At 32.8% G+C, this 15,367-nt stretch overlaps 2 protein-coding genes across 2 annotated transcripts; one reads left to right on the forward strand and one right to left on the reverse strand.

The window, feature by feature from the left end:
• The first annotated feature begins 1,747 nt into the window (after positions 1–1,747).
• LOC149403292 (Tetratricopeptide repeat (TPR)-like superfamily protein) lies at positions 1,748–3,865 on the forward strand. The gene is made up of 2 exons (XM_089609906.1): positions 1,748–2,087; positions 2,410–3,865. The coding sequence occupies exons 1-2, from the start codon at positions 1,863–1,865 to the stop codon at positions 3,655–3,657; spliced, it is 1,473 nt and encodes a 490-aa protein (XP_089466032.1). The 5' UTR covers positions 1,748–1,862; the 3' UTR covers positions 3,658–3,865.
• A 5,666-nt stretch (positions 3,866–9,531) lies between these two features.
• Positions 9,532–15,063, reverse strand: LOC149403293 (protein neprosin-like). The gene is made up of 7 exons (XM_089609252.1): positions 14,420–15,063; positions 14,230–14,316; positions 13,900–14,130; positions 12,857–13,021; positions 11,672–11,725; positions 11,444–11,590; positions 9,532–10,175 (listed from the first exon to the last, which is right to left on the reverse strand). Exons 1-7 carry the CDS (start codon positions 14,810–14,812, stop codon positions 9,798–9,800), a joined length of 1,455 nt encoding a protein of 484 aa, XP_089465378.1. The 5' UTR covers positions 14,813–15,063; the 3' UTR covers positions 9,532–9,797.
• Positions 15,064–15,367: the final 304 nt, after the last annotated feature.

Consider the following 15,367-nt stretch of genomic DNA (forward strand, 5'->3'; position numbering starts at 1 on the left):
GCCATAAACATGATATAGTGAGCAGCTCTCAAGCGCGAGTACCATGATGACCGCCATAAACATGCAAAGAAATCACACTATTTAAAAAACACTGCATCAACACTTATCATAACAAACCATCTTTCTAAGAAAACTAACATAGATTTCAAGAAAATTGTTTGTCACCAAAAAAAAAAAAAATCAATAAACTTTCCATAATTTCCATACTAATCACAAAGTGTATTAAATAACAATTTTCATACTATCCTTACAGATTATAGCTCACTTTGCATAGTCTCTACTTTCTCTACTTTTTTTTTCTTCATATAAATGAAGACTTTATCATTGATGTACTATGCACTAACACAGGTACACCATTAACTAGGATCATCAAGAAAGACCTTTACCAAAGACTATCCTCCTATTTCCTAACCACAAGTTGCTTGGTGATCCACAACCTCATCTCGGGTAGAATATAATACCTTCCTTATAAGCCCCACATAAGTTTTTACTTTCTCTTCACTCTAGTGACGACGACTAAATCCTCTACTATTTTATGCATTTAATTAGACAATGTTACCGACATTTTCTATGCCACATAAACTACTTGTTTTAGGCTCCGTTTGAAACCCGAATAATATGAGGAAAAGGAAAATGGAATCCTTTCTATTTTTTTGGTTGTTTAGATAAAGAGAAAATAAGATGGAAAGAAAAGTAAGAGGGAAAGAGGGAGGAAAATTGTATAATTAAAGTGGGATCGAAATCCATTTTTCTGAAAAGATTCTATTTTCTTGAAAAAAAATTAAATGGAAAATGGGAATCCCTCTAATTTTACGTTTATGTGTCTCTTCTTTACTTTTTCTTCAAATTTTATGACTTTCAAACACAATCTATAATTTTAATTTTCCCTCTTGTTTTTTGCTCGTATTTTCATTTTTCTTCGTATTTTCACTTTTTCTCTAATTTTTTTTTTGTTGTAAACGGAACCTTAGTCTCCACCTCCACCCAATGTAGATTCCCCGAGATACATTTTTTTTTCTTTCTAAAACCTCTTTGGTAGACTCCACTTTACCCAGTGTAGTCTCACAGACTCTTTTGAAATTAGACTAGACCTTGTCGCATAATGTCATGATAACTAACTTAAAATCAATCGATCAAATATATATGCAAAAGCTTACTATAAGACTCAAAACGACACCCTTTATCGACAAGATCGCTTAAAGAAATTTAAGTTACATTTTAGTCTAAATATATATCTCACGCCGGTCAACTTAACCTTTTTGTTATTATCAAACAACACATATATGATGAATGTTTCTAACCTCATATGGTTGTCATTCGTTACAGAAACCGTGTCATCACATAAGTCATCAAGTTCTATAAAACATAAGACACGATTAAAAGAAATGTGAAATGTACGCCACAAATCTAAAATTCATCTATCCTATTTTTATCACCAGAAGAAGAATTCAAAGCATACAAATAATTAACAAACCCATTTTCATTCAAACAAGCTACATTGGTTTTTTTTTCCCTTTCTTTTCTTGTTCCTATAAAGAATTTCATAAATCCTTTTTCAAGAGTGACATACTTTACCGTAATGATCGAATGTCTTTTACTAGGCTTAGCTTCATGAATTTCTTTATAATTCCATTTAATTTTTCGTTTCTCGTCTTATATATTTGGGCCAATATTTAAGCCCAAACTATTAAATTAATGGGCCGAATTGTTTTTTTTGTCCAGAATTAGACCCAAGCTCCAAGCTCGGTCCAATCTACACGAAGAGAAGAGTCGTCACTCTCGTTCGTCAGGGTTTTGGGTTCGATCGACATGGACGACTAAACAGAGCAAAAACCCTAGCTCTCACAGTCACAGAGCCAAAAATGGCGAAACAACTAGTGAGTCGGACCAAGGATATCGCGAAGCGGCCAAGCAGGTACTTGGAAGAGCCTCTTTACCACAGGCTGTTTAAGGATGGAAGCTCCGAGCAGAACGTTCGTGCTCAAATGAACGCGTTTCTCAAGAGTCGCAAGCTGATCTACAAATGGGAGCTCGATGACACTCTCAAGAAGCTTAGAAGCTTCAAGCTCTATTCACCGGCCCTCAAGGTCTTTCCTTCTCTCATTTCTCTCATTTTTTTTTTCGATTTCAGTTATTTGATTGTTTGGAGTGAGAGATTCAAATAATTGCAGAACTTAGGGTTCTTACTTTTTTTCGGTCTGAAATTTAGTGTTTTGGATCGCGTTAATTGAAAATTTGGCAGAAAATCAATGTGGTTAATGTCATACATTGAAATCTCTTAGGTCTTACTTCTAAGGCATTGGTGTGATTAGGATTGTGCGAATTGAGAGATACTTATGAGACCAGGTTTCAAATTATACATTTAAAAACAGACCTGACTTGAGACGATATATACACGTTTACATACAGCTATCGGAAACCATGGCATACAGGGGAATAAACAAGACGCTTGCCGATCAAGCCATCCACTTGGATTTGATCGCGAAATCGAACGGCATAGCCGCGGCGGAAGATTACTTTGTTGCCCTCCCCGAATCGAAGAAGCAGATCCACTGCTACGGCGCTTTGCTCAACGCTTACTGCGCGGAATCGAAGGCCAAGAAAGCCGAGTCTCTTCTGGAGAAGATGAAGGAGCTCAAGCTTCCATTGACCTCGATGTCTTACAATAGTATGATGACGCTCTACGCGAAGAAGAATCAGCCGGAGAAGATTCTCGCGGCGACGCAGGAGATGAAAGTCTCCGGGATCGCATTGGATTGTTTTTCGTATAATATTTGGATGAGGGCTTACGCGTCGCTCGACGATATCGCCGGTGCCGAGAGAGTCGTCGAAGAGATGAAGAGAGACGGTCAAGTCCCGCCCGAATGGACCACGTACAGCAACCTCGCATCGATCTACGTCAACGCGGGGTTGAAGGAAAAAGCGGAGATCGCGTTGAAAGAGCTCGAGAAGGTCAACGCGGGGAAAGATCTCTCGGCGTTCCAGTTCTTGATCACGCTCTACGGGAGAACCGGGAATCTGGTCGAGGTTTATCGGGTTTGGCGGTCCTTGAAGCTGGCGTTCGAGAAGCCGACGAACACGAGCTATTTGCATTACATCAAGGTCTTGGTGAGGCTCAAGGACCTCCCGGGCGCCGAGAAGGCCTTCGAGGAGTGGCTAGAGAGCTCGCCGGCTTTCGATATCCGAATCGCGAACACTCTCATCGCGGGTTACGCCAGAGACGGCTCGATCGACGAGGCTCGGAAGATCCTGAGACTCGCCCGGCTCCGAGGAGCCAAGCCCAACCTGAGGACTTGGGTGGTCTTCCTCGAGCACCACGTGAGGAGCGGGGAATTCGGGCCCGCGGTCGAGAGCGCCGTAAAGGCGATATGGGTCGCGGGGGAGCGGCGACAGAGGTGGGTCCCGCCGAGGAAGACGGTGATGTCGCTGATGGAGTATTTCGAGAGAGAGAAGGACGTGGACGGAGCCGAGGCCTTTCTGGAGAGACTCAAGACGTGTTCGAGGAATCTTCATCCCGAAGTGCTCGAGTCGCTGATAAGGATTTACGCCGCCGCCGGAAAGACGAGCGCTTCGCTCCGGCGCCGGCTGAAAATGGAGGGAGTGGATCGAGTGAGCGAGGCCGCCGAGAAGTTGCTCGAGACCGTATGTGTAGACTGAGTTTTATTGCCATCATATCTTTTTTTTATTTAATTTTATTTTTCCCTGCAACTTTGGATTCGAGAAATGGGTTCTTACCTCATTTTGATTATAGAATTTGTGCGCCATGGTTTTTAAGGTTCAAACAATTTTGGCTAATAAATTTTTTGTCTGTCTTTGTGACCTGAATTTTGATTGATCAAAACAGAAGCTAGCTTTTTGAGTTGAACTCGTTGTAGAAGATGAGAAATGGTTTCTCTTAATTTTTTTTTTAACGGATCGTTGTCTTTAGGTTGAAACAGCAACATTGGCACCCTAAGTTTTCAAAAAACAAAGAAAGAAATAACACTGGCATTAAGTTAATTCATTGAAATTTTGTCATATTATCTGTGAATCGTGATTCAGAATTCAAAGGAATACACTGACATCAAAAAGTGATTCATCAAAACAGAAGTTGAGAATGCAATGAATTTGTCGGACCAGAGTCACATGACATCAAATTTGCTGACATCATAACGTCTACCAAAAAAAAAAAAAAAAAACTCCAAATGTAGACATCAACAGACAGATTCAAGTTCAACACAACTAGTGATACGATGAGATATTTTAGCAGAGGAATGTCTTTGGTCTTTAGCCTGAAAATGACTGCAAAGTACGTCTAAATGATCTGTTTCGATGTACAAGTTGTCGAGCCATGCCCGAGTTTCAAGTTCTAACCTTTAAAAGCCAAGTCAATTGTTAGCAATTACAGTATTTGTTCGAAAGAGTAACCAAAATTTTGGGTCAAAGTCAAACCAAAGGGAAGCTCATTACCAAAAAAAAAAAAAAAAGGTCCAATCCTCTCTTTTTAACTACTTGTTGTGTTTAGAGATATGACACTTTGTTTATCATCTTTTGAAGAGGTGCAATGATGTTATATAAGTGATCTTATTGTGGCTTGAAACTTTAAAGTACCATTTATTGAACTGGTTTATATTCCATTTTATTTTTTTTAAAGTACTTATTGAACTGGTTTATATTCCATTTTATTTTTTTTTAAAGTAAAGACCTGATAAAGGATATGTTCAGCGATCGGAATCGGGATTTAACATCATTGCAAGGTTGAAGAGAAGTGCTTTGTGGACACTGTTTTCCGAATCACTTGAAATCAATCAACATCTAGAGTCGATTAACATCTAAGGAAAATAAAGAAAATTAAGATCTCTTTTTTAAAAACGCCTTCTTTATTTCTCGAGTCTGATTAGTAATAATAAACAAAATCTGGAAATTAAGATTGTTGAAGGAGAGATCATATCTGAAGAATGAATCTCTCTGTACTTTTTTTTTTCTGAGGGCATTACACCGATCTTGAAACATTTAACGAAATTAAAAGCTAGAACAGAGATTAGAGCAATAAAAAATAAACCACAACTCAAGGATATACACATTCATTAAAGTATCATAAGTCATAACCAAAAAAAAAAAAAAAGGACCGGACTGTAAACTGAGCTACTTACAGAAACAGTATCATACTCTAATTCAATCTTCTTAACTTAACTACAGCAAAATAGATACAATAGCGGAGAAGGTTAATATTAATTTGTGATCATTTTACCCATTTAAACTGAAAACCAGCTCATTAAACATAAATGACAATTCAATAAATTGCTCAGGAAATGACAAGCAAGTCAAATTATCTTCGATCAGGAAGAAAAACAAATTGAAGTCATAGATTTAGCACACAAGTAACAGAACAACATTCACTGAACAGAAATAATAGTCATACATCATGATTCATAATCTAACTTAGCTTAAGCTTCTCAACAAATTTAATCTGCCCCATGGATAAAGGTTGTTTACTTATTGGCTAAAATAACAAATGTTCACGCAAAATAACTAACGGAATCCATTTCCAGAGCTATCAGGGCTGTCTATAAAACTCGTTGCATAAACAAGGGAAATGGGATTTTTAAGGCACTATAGAAAAAACAAATTCACTCTAACAAAAACATTAATTATATAAAAATTAAAATTCTATCAGAAGTCTCAAACAGAAATCAAAGCTAAAAGAAAAGGGTCTAGTAGGTATATAGCTATATTTACAGTTTCACATTACTATATAACCAACGTTTCATAAATTTTAGGTAAATAGTCACGTCTTTGTATTTACACGTGTAAATTGACGTAAATACCCTACCTTAAAGGTTCAAAACAATATTGACTAATAAAATTTCGTCATCTTTTTTACCTGAGAATAGTGATTTATCAAAACAGAAGCTACCACTTTGTAGAAGGTGAGAAATGGTTTCTCTTTGGTGATATAATTTGTGCCATGTCTCTAAGGTTGAAGCGACAAAATTGGCATTAATTTCGTTAATATTTGTTTCTGTAAATCGTGATTCAGAATTCAAAGGAACCACTAGCAAAAGTGATTCACTAAAACAAAAGTTGTGTTTGAAAGGAATTTGTCGGACCAGAGTCACATGACATCAAATTTGCTGACGTCATAACGTTTACCAAAAAAAAAAAAAAAAAACAAACACTCCAAATGTAGACATCAACGGACAGATTCAAGTTCAACACAACTAGTGATACGATGAGATAGTTTAGCAGAGGAATGTCCTTTTGAATTTTAGCCTGAAAATGACTGAGAATATACACAAAGTACGTCTGAAATAATCTGATTCGATGTACAAGTTGTCGAGTCATGTCGAGCTTTAAGTTCTAATTTCTAAAACCCAATTCAATTCTTAGCGTCGATTCAAAGTTCAACACAAACGCATGCAATTACAGTATTTTACATTCTTAGCTAAGCCAAACGAGTAACTAAATTTTTAGGGTCAAAAGTCAAAGCCTCTCTTTTTTACTAATTTTTGTGTTTTAGATATGATACTTTGTTTATCATCTTTTTTAAGACGTGCAATGATGTTACATAATTTATCATGTTGTGGTTTGAAACTTTGAAGTACTACTTATTGAATTGTTTTTATATTTCACTTTGTTTTATGAAAGTAAATATTAGTGCCGACATGTTTTCCTACTACGTGAAGCTAGCTTTGAGATATAGAAATGAATAATAATAAAAAAAAGGCCTTGATGATTGAGAGGCTACAAAGTAAGACTTGAAGGAAAAGATTGCTCAAAAAATCATACTGATATTTGATGATGCACATAATAACCACTTGCTTCTCTGGCTTTGTGTTATTATTATAAACCAAGTAGTAACTCGATGTGTATATATATGATCATGATGCCAGATCAATCGTTTTCATGTCACCGAATATTAATACAGTTAATTAGCAAAATAGTCAACTTAAACGTTTGAGTTTAGTAAAATAGCCAACGTTTCGTAAATCTTAGGTAAATAACCATTACATTTTATTTACAAGTGTATTTTTACAAAAATACTCGTAAATAAGTTTTTTTTTTTTTTTGGTATTTATGGATAGTTTTGTAAATAAAAACGCTTATAAATAAGCGTAAATAAGATGAAGTGGTTATTTACCTAAAATTTACGAAACGTTGGTTATTTTACAAAAACAAATGTTTAAGTTGACTATATATCTAATGGACCATATTAATATTGTAGGAATATCAATAAATTTGGTTGCACATACATATCCACATTTAAAAAAGGAGGTCGTGAATTAGATTCATATTTGTGACAAATTCCATTTAAAAAAGACTTTAATAACTCTTTTTTCCTATCTAAAAACCGCATACTTATGTTTTTTTTTTTTTTTTTTTAATTACGGATTGAGATTCATTTAAAAAACCTGCCTTCTTTTTATCATAAGATGGATTATTGTTTATAATTGTTTAAAATGTTAGTATTTAATCCTTTAAAATTTGGACGGATTAGCCAACTAGTCCATATTAAGACTTTTTTTCTTCTTCAAAATAATAGTCCAATTATGAGTTTAATTGGGTAAATAGCTCAAACTCAAATCCAACAATACAATATACCAATTATACCTTTAAGAGTTAATCTGATTAACCTTCGTAACTAATCGGATTAACTATCACAGTTAATATGCATAACTGGAATGACGCAGCCGCAAGACTCGCCGATGTTCAAGATCGTTTCCAGAGCAGGAGCGTCACAGTTAATCAGATTAATCTTCATAGTTAATCTGATTAACTATCACAATTAATACGCAGGACTGAACTTGCGACATCCGAACGACAAAATCGTGCAACCGCGAGACTCGTCGATGTTCGAAATCATTTTCGAAAGAGGTTCGTCGCAGTTAATAAGATTAACTGTGACAGTTAATCGGTTTAACTGTCGCCGAACTGGAAAAAATACAATCTATACACAAAATAAAAAAAAATCCAATTATGTATATGTCAATCGCTTTGAGGCAAAAAAAAAAACTCGATGGACAGCAATCGAATCCCCAATCTATATATCCTGACCCTTATACTGACGCAGCGGCGATGATCCCACTGAGTCCATGGACGACAATCGATCCCCCAATGTAAATATCACGCTCGGAAATCAGAATCCCATTGACACTAAAAATCGCTCTCTCTCTCTCTCTCTCTTCGTCACTTTTTTAGTCATGACGGAGGTTAAAAACAACAATATCACAGTTAATCTATTAACTGAAGTAAAAACCTATTAACAGTTATTATCGACTATTAATTATGTTTTTAATGTTTTTGACAAATGTCTATGGCTAAAACTATGACGGAAAAGGAGAGAGAGAGAGAGAGAGAGAACTGATATCCTAATAATTAGGAATTTTGAATAATAAATTAAATTTTTTAAATTTCAAAAATAAATTCTAATTAACTAATTAATAAAGGAAATAATAGTATAAATTATGTGCCACGTCAACAGGCTATTTGTTTAATATTTTTTAAACCTAGATTATAATAAAATTCTAACGTTTGAAATGGTTTAGTTGGTGATAAAACTTTTTTTTTCTCGAATTTTATTCACGCTATTAAAATTAACATAAATCGTGTCATTTTATTTGTGCGCTCTATTGGTATTATTTAAATTGAATTTTTTGTAATACATTCCTTGAAAACGTTTGTAGTATAATCTATCCAAAATGTAAATCACGTTAGCAGAGATATTTCTATATGTATTTATGTTTTTGTCTTTGATATTAGCTCTTTGTCTCTAATAATTATCTTGTGAAATAATGGCTATATTTGATACTTTTTGGTTAGAAAAATATTTGATTTCATACTTGTTTTCTAAGGAATATAAGTACACAATTCTTTCTCTCTCTCTCTACCCAAGCTTGCTAGGAGCAAGTGGCTAATAATACCCTCCCTACAAAAAGAAAAAAAAAAGAATTCTCTCTCTCTCTCCATATGTTAGCGTGGCAATATGATGAATCTTCACGCTTAATTTATACATTCATGAATGTAAATTGGACAACTCATTAATTGTCTTAAAGATACAATGTCGCTCAACAGCTTTCCTCTATTGAAATTTCTTTCATTCAAAGAGGGGGTTGAGTGTCCAAATCACTTAATTATAGGCTCTGAAACCCTAAACACAGTCGTGTATATCACGAAAATAATGAAAAGGAAAGGGTGTAGCGAATTAACTAAATTATCTTATGGTATTAATTTCAATTTATGTGGTTTCAATATATATATATATATATATATATATATATGACAGAGAGAGAGAATTTTACCTAAGATTTTCACACTGCTCAACACTAGTGAATTCTTGGTGGAGTAATTGTTATAATTGATGTAATATGCTGTAACTTTTTTGTGTCTTCAACGTACATATATGTGTATATATATTATAAGTAATTACGAAATCTTTGATCAAGTTATAGGGCAGATACACCCATATAAGTTTAAAAAAAAAATAGTGGAAAATATTCCCTACAAACTATTACCAAATGGATTACAACAGAAAAAAAATAAAGCATAGTCACAAACCAAACACATTTTCACTATTTCATTTTTTTACCCACCAGATATTCACAAAATCCTAGGGCTGGCTGGCAAAATTAACAGATCAACATGTTAGTTGCACAAAAAAAAAAAAGTAACAAGAAAAAATATTGGATTAAATTAAAATAAATATAGGAATACCCCAAATAAATAACTCACCCATATTTTGATGAAGACCAAACCCCAAAAAAAAAAAAAAAAAAAAAATTAAATCTATACTTTTTTTTTCTTCTTCCTATAGTCTCTCTCTAGGGACATCTCACATTTCTCCCGGGTCCACCATAGTAAAAATAGTGACCCCAGACAGTATTAATCCCTCCATGAATGTCGTAGCAGTTCGGACGATCAGCCAAGACCTTGAGGTTCGACAATGGAACCAAACTGTTGTCCCAATCCACGACTTGCATGTTCCTGAAATACGAAGCTTTTCCAAACCCTTCTCCCGAGAAATGTCCGCTTCCCATCTGAGTCGACGTGTGAAATCCATTTGCCCTAGAATTCACGACCTCGCCGCCAAATTGAACCATGCTCGCGTGCTCTCTCAGATGCGTGAACAGAAACGCCGGCCAATATCCAACTAGAATACCCGACCCAAATTCTAGCCACCAATTTCCGTGCTTCGGATCCTGAAAAACAAAATAATAAAAAAAATATTTGATATTTATGATTAAACTACTATAAGGGTATTGTAGTTTGTATAGTCTTCTTAAAACGTTGAAATTACACTTTGCTCAGAGTTCAATAGATAATTGAAAATTAGTCGCTCTTATTGTTAATTAGATTATCACATTAGTAAATTGGCTGATTAATTCTCCTATTATAATCACTTGTCACGTAATTAAATTAGCTTATTTCTAATTATTAGCGGACGTTGACTATATATGATACAATTGACAAGTTTCTTTTGGTTTTTTTAGTTAGTTATAACATAAGGAACAAAATTTATCATTCAAATATGATAAGTAGTCTAGTTATTGAGTTACAGTTTTATAGTATATATAATATTTTGATTTAAGATAACTACTCACCCAAAAAAAAAGTAGGGTTCTCTTAACATACTAGAAAAGTGATTAGTTAACTATAAAGTTTGATAGCTTTTTTGCTTAATTTTATTTAAAAAAAAGTTATTGTAGTATATGACTATGCATTATTAAAATCATGTATGTATGTGTTGATAAGTTAGATAATTTTACAGTTTAATGATCAATTTATGTGGTAATGAATTTGTGTTGTAAGGTTGAGTGTAGAAACAATTAAGATGTTTTTTTTTTTTTTAAAAGAACTTTTGTGTGTGTGTGTGTGTCGAAAAGCAGGCATATATAATGAGAAGAAAGAGTAGCCATGAAGTTTTCTTTTGGTGTCATAAGAAGAGAAAAGAATATTGCAGTGCTGAAATAAGAACAAGGCAATTTTAGATCAAATTCAATTTACAGTAAAATTATAAATTTTTGGGGTTTTATCAGTGCATGCGGGAATGAAAGTAACATATTATACAATTATGTAATTCATACAAGTTTTTGCATTGATTTCTGTCTTTATAGATATTACGTACATACAATGACAGCACACAATTTACTTATAGACTACTCTCACGATATATATATATATATATATATATATATATATATATATATATATATATATATATATATAGTCAAATCATTCGTGCAGCAACAATATTTTTTTTTTATCATAATGTAGGACACAGAGAAAATGTATATACTATTTGGCTCGAAAATTAAATGTTGTGTGGAACAACTTAAACGGCACGAAGTTATGATGCTCTAAAAAATTATCATGTGTCCACTTAGTCGTATTAATTATTTAGCCCACAAAACAAGATTAATTATTAATTTTTTACGGTAAATTTAAATTTAAAAAAAAAAAAACGTACCTTCCAAATTAATAAGCTTATATCAAACTGTCCACCACTAAACGACGAAATTGGAGATATTGCAGCTCCAATGGCAATTTTGTTATTTGTCTGAACAAAACCTGAGCACAGCAAATTATAACACCCAGTGGCTTGATATGCGTCGGTCTGTAGAAAAACATAAAAAATAATTAATTTTGATCATAAAATAGTAAATAATTAGTAATTATTTCTATGAGTTACACTTACAGTCCAGTAAGTAAAGAATCTAGGATAGTTGTCCCCATATAGTTCTGGACTAACCTGCACAGAATTAAATGATGATCATTAATTAGCAAATATATATAATCTATATACGTATGTCCGTGTGAACAGGTATATATGAAAGGTAGTTGAACCTTCACAAATGGCTTTAAATGACATTATATAATGAGCTTTATTATTCCGCGTGTGTGTTTGAAAAAAAGATCGGGCAGACCTCCACACAGTAGGAACATAAAGCAACTTTAAATGTGAAAAACCCAATTACTAGTCTAACGATATACATATATATATATATATATATATATATATATATATATATATATATATATATATATTGCTGGTTATTACGTACGTAGTTTTTTTTTCATTACTAAAAATTATAAACTCGATTCTCATCATGTGCTAGTTCTGATTTTGTGTACTTATGGTAGATAAACTAAGGACCTGTAAATTTCTGACACATATTTTGACTACAAATATGTTGTTTGTTTCTATTTTTCTAGTGTTTGTTATCAACATTTTTTTAAATATTATCATGACAATAATGAACTTAAAGAAAGATGGAAGAAGAAAAAGAAGAAAAAGAAAAAAAAGTTCTTTTCTTCTTTCTTCATAAGTTGAATTTTTACATGTTCATTAAAGTTTGTACAATTTGAATTTTAGCTAATAGCTTGAATTATGTGTAGGAAAATATTCAATTATGTTCCACATGCCATGCATGTTATTTATTAATGAAAAATTACAGCAATATAATTGTCAAAATGTAATATTTCTTAAACAGTGGTGTTTTCCTGTCAAAAAATAGTTTTTTCAACGTGTAGTTAAATAATAATTTGTGATTATTTTCTATAAATAAAATTGTAAATAATAAATAAAGTTAAATGGAGTAAAAAAAAAACGTAAACAATTTTTTTTTCTAAAATATGCAAACAAGAAGAAAAATTTTGCGATAAAATTTGTAAGCACATTATTGTTGCGAAAAATTTTAAAACCGCACTATTACATATAATTTCCGCTTAATTAATCAGCTACAATTATATATATATATATATATATATATATATATATATATATATTAGGGCTGTGAACAATAATCATAAAATAAAATAAACTATGGAACAAAAAAAATAAATAAATAAAAAGGGAAATGAATAGAATAGAAGGACATGCCTGCCAACCAGCTTCAATGGTATTGAGGTCGTCACCAAATGAGCCAGAAATGACCCACATTTGTGACAAACTAAACTCGTATTGATTTGTCACTTTTGGTGACCACACATTTATGCTTGCTTTTGCTCCATAGTATTGCTCTCCGGTCACATACCCAACTGCATGCTGTATAATTACATTTATACTTATATTTCATTATTCATATCTCACCCACATAATGAAAATATATATATATATATATATATATATATTATTTATAAAATGAGTTTTTTTTTTTTTTTTTTGTATTGATGTTGTAGTCAAACATAGTTTTTGAAGCACTCTTCTTGGACCAAAATTTAGGTATGAAAGAAAGGGAGAGCGAGAGCGAGAGAGAGAGAGACACTTTGACTTCATTATTCCCATGTAATTAATTTTTTGAGCACCAAAAAAAAAAAAAAAATCAGCGTGACAAGAAAATAATTTTCAGGGATTGGGAAGTGTCAGCGTGTGAAAACTGGACAATATATAAGTTTTGAGTTATTGGGACTCTTTCTCCATGATCATCAAAGTTAGTGTAATTAATCTTTTTTTTTTTTTTTGTGTGTTTGATAAAAAAAAGTTAGTATAATAAACCTTAACCTCTATTTTATTGCTAGTAAATATATATACCTCAATTAATTTTTGAAAAATGAAAAATAAAGAGACGTTTATTCAATAATTATAAGAAAATATACTAGAACGAAGCAAAAAAAAAAAAAAAAAAAAAGTTAAAACATAATTTCGACCAAACTATGTTGCTTTCTCAATCTTGCACACTTGACCTTAAGAAGATGTAGACAAAAGCATAAAAAGAACAAAAATGTTGGAACTATATGTTTATTACTTCACATTTAAAATAAAAATAAATAAACTGTTTTTTTTTATATATATAAACTATATGTTCGAACTAAAATTGCTAAGAAAAATAACTTAAATTTCAAAAATTTATAAATATAAAATATATTATAGATATGTCAATATTTTTTTATTTTTTATTTTAAGACAAGAAAATAATTTATTACCTCGTGGCCATTACTGCTTGAATCTCTCCTAACACGTCTCTTAATTTTCCTTCCAAATCTCCGAACAGAACTCGCTCTCAAAACGTCTTTCTCTCTCGTTCTTCTGATCGGCACTGTTCCTTCCGGGCACGACTCACCGGAAAATCGCCAAAGCTGAAAATCCTCCGATGACTCCATAAACGACGACGGGTTTTGCCTGTTCTGATACTCTATGGGCCTCTCTGGCGGATCCTATAAATTGATTAAATAAATATTATAAAATACTAATTAAACAAAAGAACTGCACAAAACACTTGTGTAGTAGAATTATATAAATATATAAGTACGTACCAATGGCTTTTGTCCTTTTAATTGAGGATGGTCAAAAGCTGGTTGTTTGTGAGAGAGCACACAATCTATGATATCACCATCAGGACTCTGAATTATATTTATTAAAAATAAAATTAAATCAAATTAATGATCACTTTATATAGAGGTAAATTAATATAGCAAAAGAAAAAAAAAAAAAAAAAAAAAAAACCTGAATTGTTTTGACGGAAGGCTTGTTGATCTTTTTGAGATGTGATTTGACCATCTTCAACTTTTGCAACTCTTGCTCTGGCCTGAGAGTCTGATTGGTTGGCACAAAGTTATTGTCGTTTTGTTCTTCTAACTCAGAAGAGAGAACTGGAGAGAGAGTGATTACGAGAAGAAAGAATAGTATAGATTGGACGACGATGATCACTGGCTTCTTATTGTTGTCGTTTTTGTTGCTGTTGCGATGAAAACGATAGCTTGAAGACATGTTCGAGGAGGAACAAAACTCTGTCGTTTCTGGTTGTTGTTTGCATTGTACTTGTCGTTTTGTATCCTCTGTTCTTCTTCTTAGTCTCTTTCTTCTTCCGTGATCGAGCAAGTCCATATTCCAACACATAGTGAATAATAATAAACCCAGAAAAGAAGGAGATAAATGAAATTTCGAAACTCACTCTCTTCGTCTCACCATTTCCCAAACTTTTTTTTTTCTTTCGCTCTCTTTGGACTCAAAAACAGCACTTTATTTGTTTCTCTATTCTCTCTCTCTCTCTCTCTCTAAATAAACAAATATTGGAGCTTTCTATTCTAATGCCCTTGGTTTATGGTTCTGACATATACTTAAAATTTGTGGAAACGAGAGGGCTATTAAACTATAAATATGCTTGGTGGGTAGTGATGGAAATAATCATGCTAGATTCTTTTAAATATTTAATAAATAAATATTTATTTAAAAGAGAGAGAGAGAGAGAGAGAGAGAGAGAGAGAGAGAGAGAGAGAGATTTGTGTTTCCAGTCTCCAATACATGGACTGAAACTTTAGCTTTTGTGTTAAAATTTTCATAGGGCAAAATTGGTACTAAAAATCAGTTATATTCTTTACTTTGGTTTTGAGGACAGATAGGATAGGAATTACACTTGATTCTGGGTTTTCAAAGTTCTTTGCTTTAGGGAGT

This window comes from Urtica dioica, chromosome 3, assembly GCF_054948205.1.
Source record: "Urtica dioica subsp. dioica isolate 48M chromosome 3, U.dioica_male_clone48M_v1_H2, whole genome shotgun sequence".
NCBI classification, from domain to species: domain Eukaryota; kingdom Viridiplantae; phylum Streptophyta; class Magnoliopsida; order Rosales; family Urticaceae; genus Urtica; species Urtica dioica.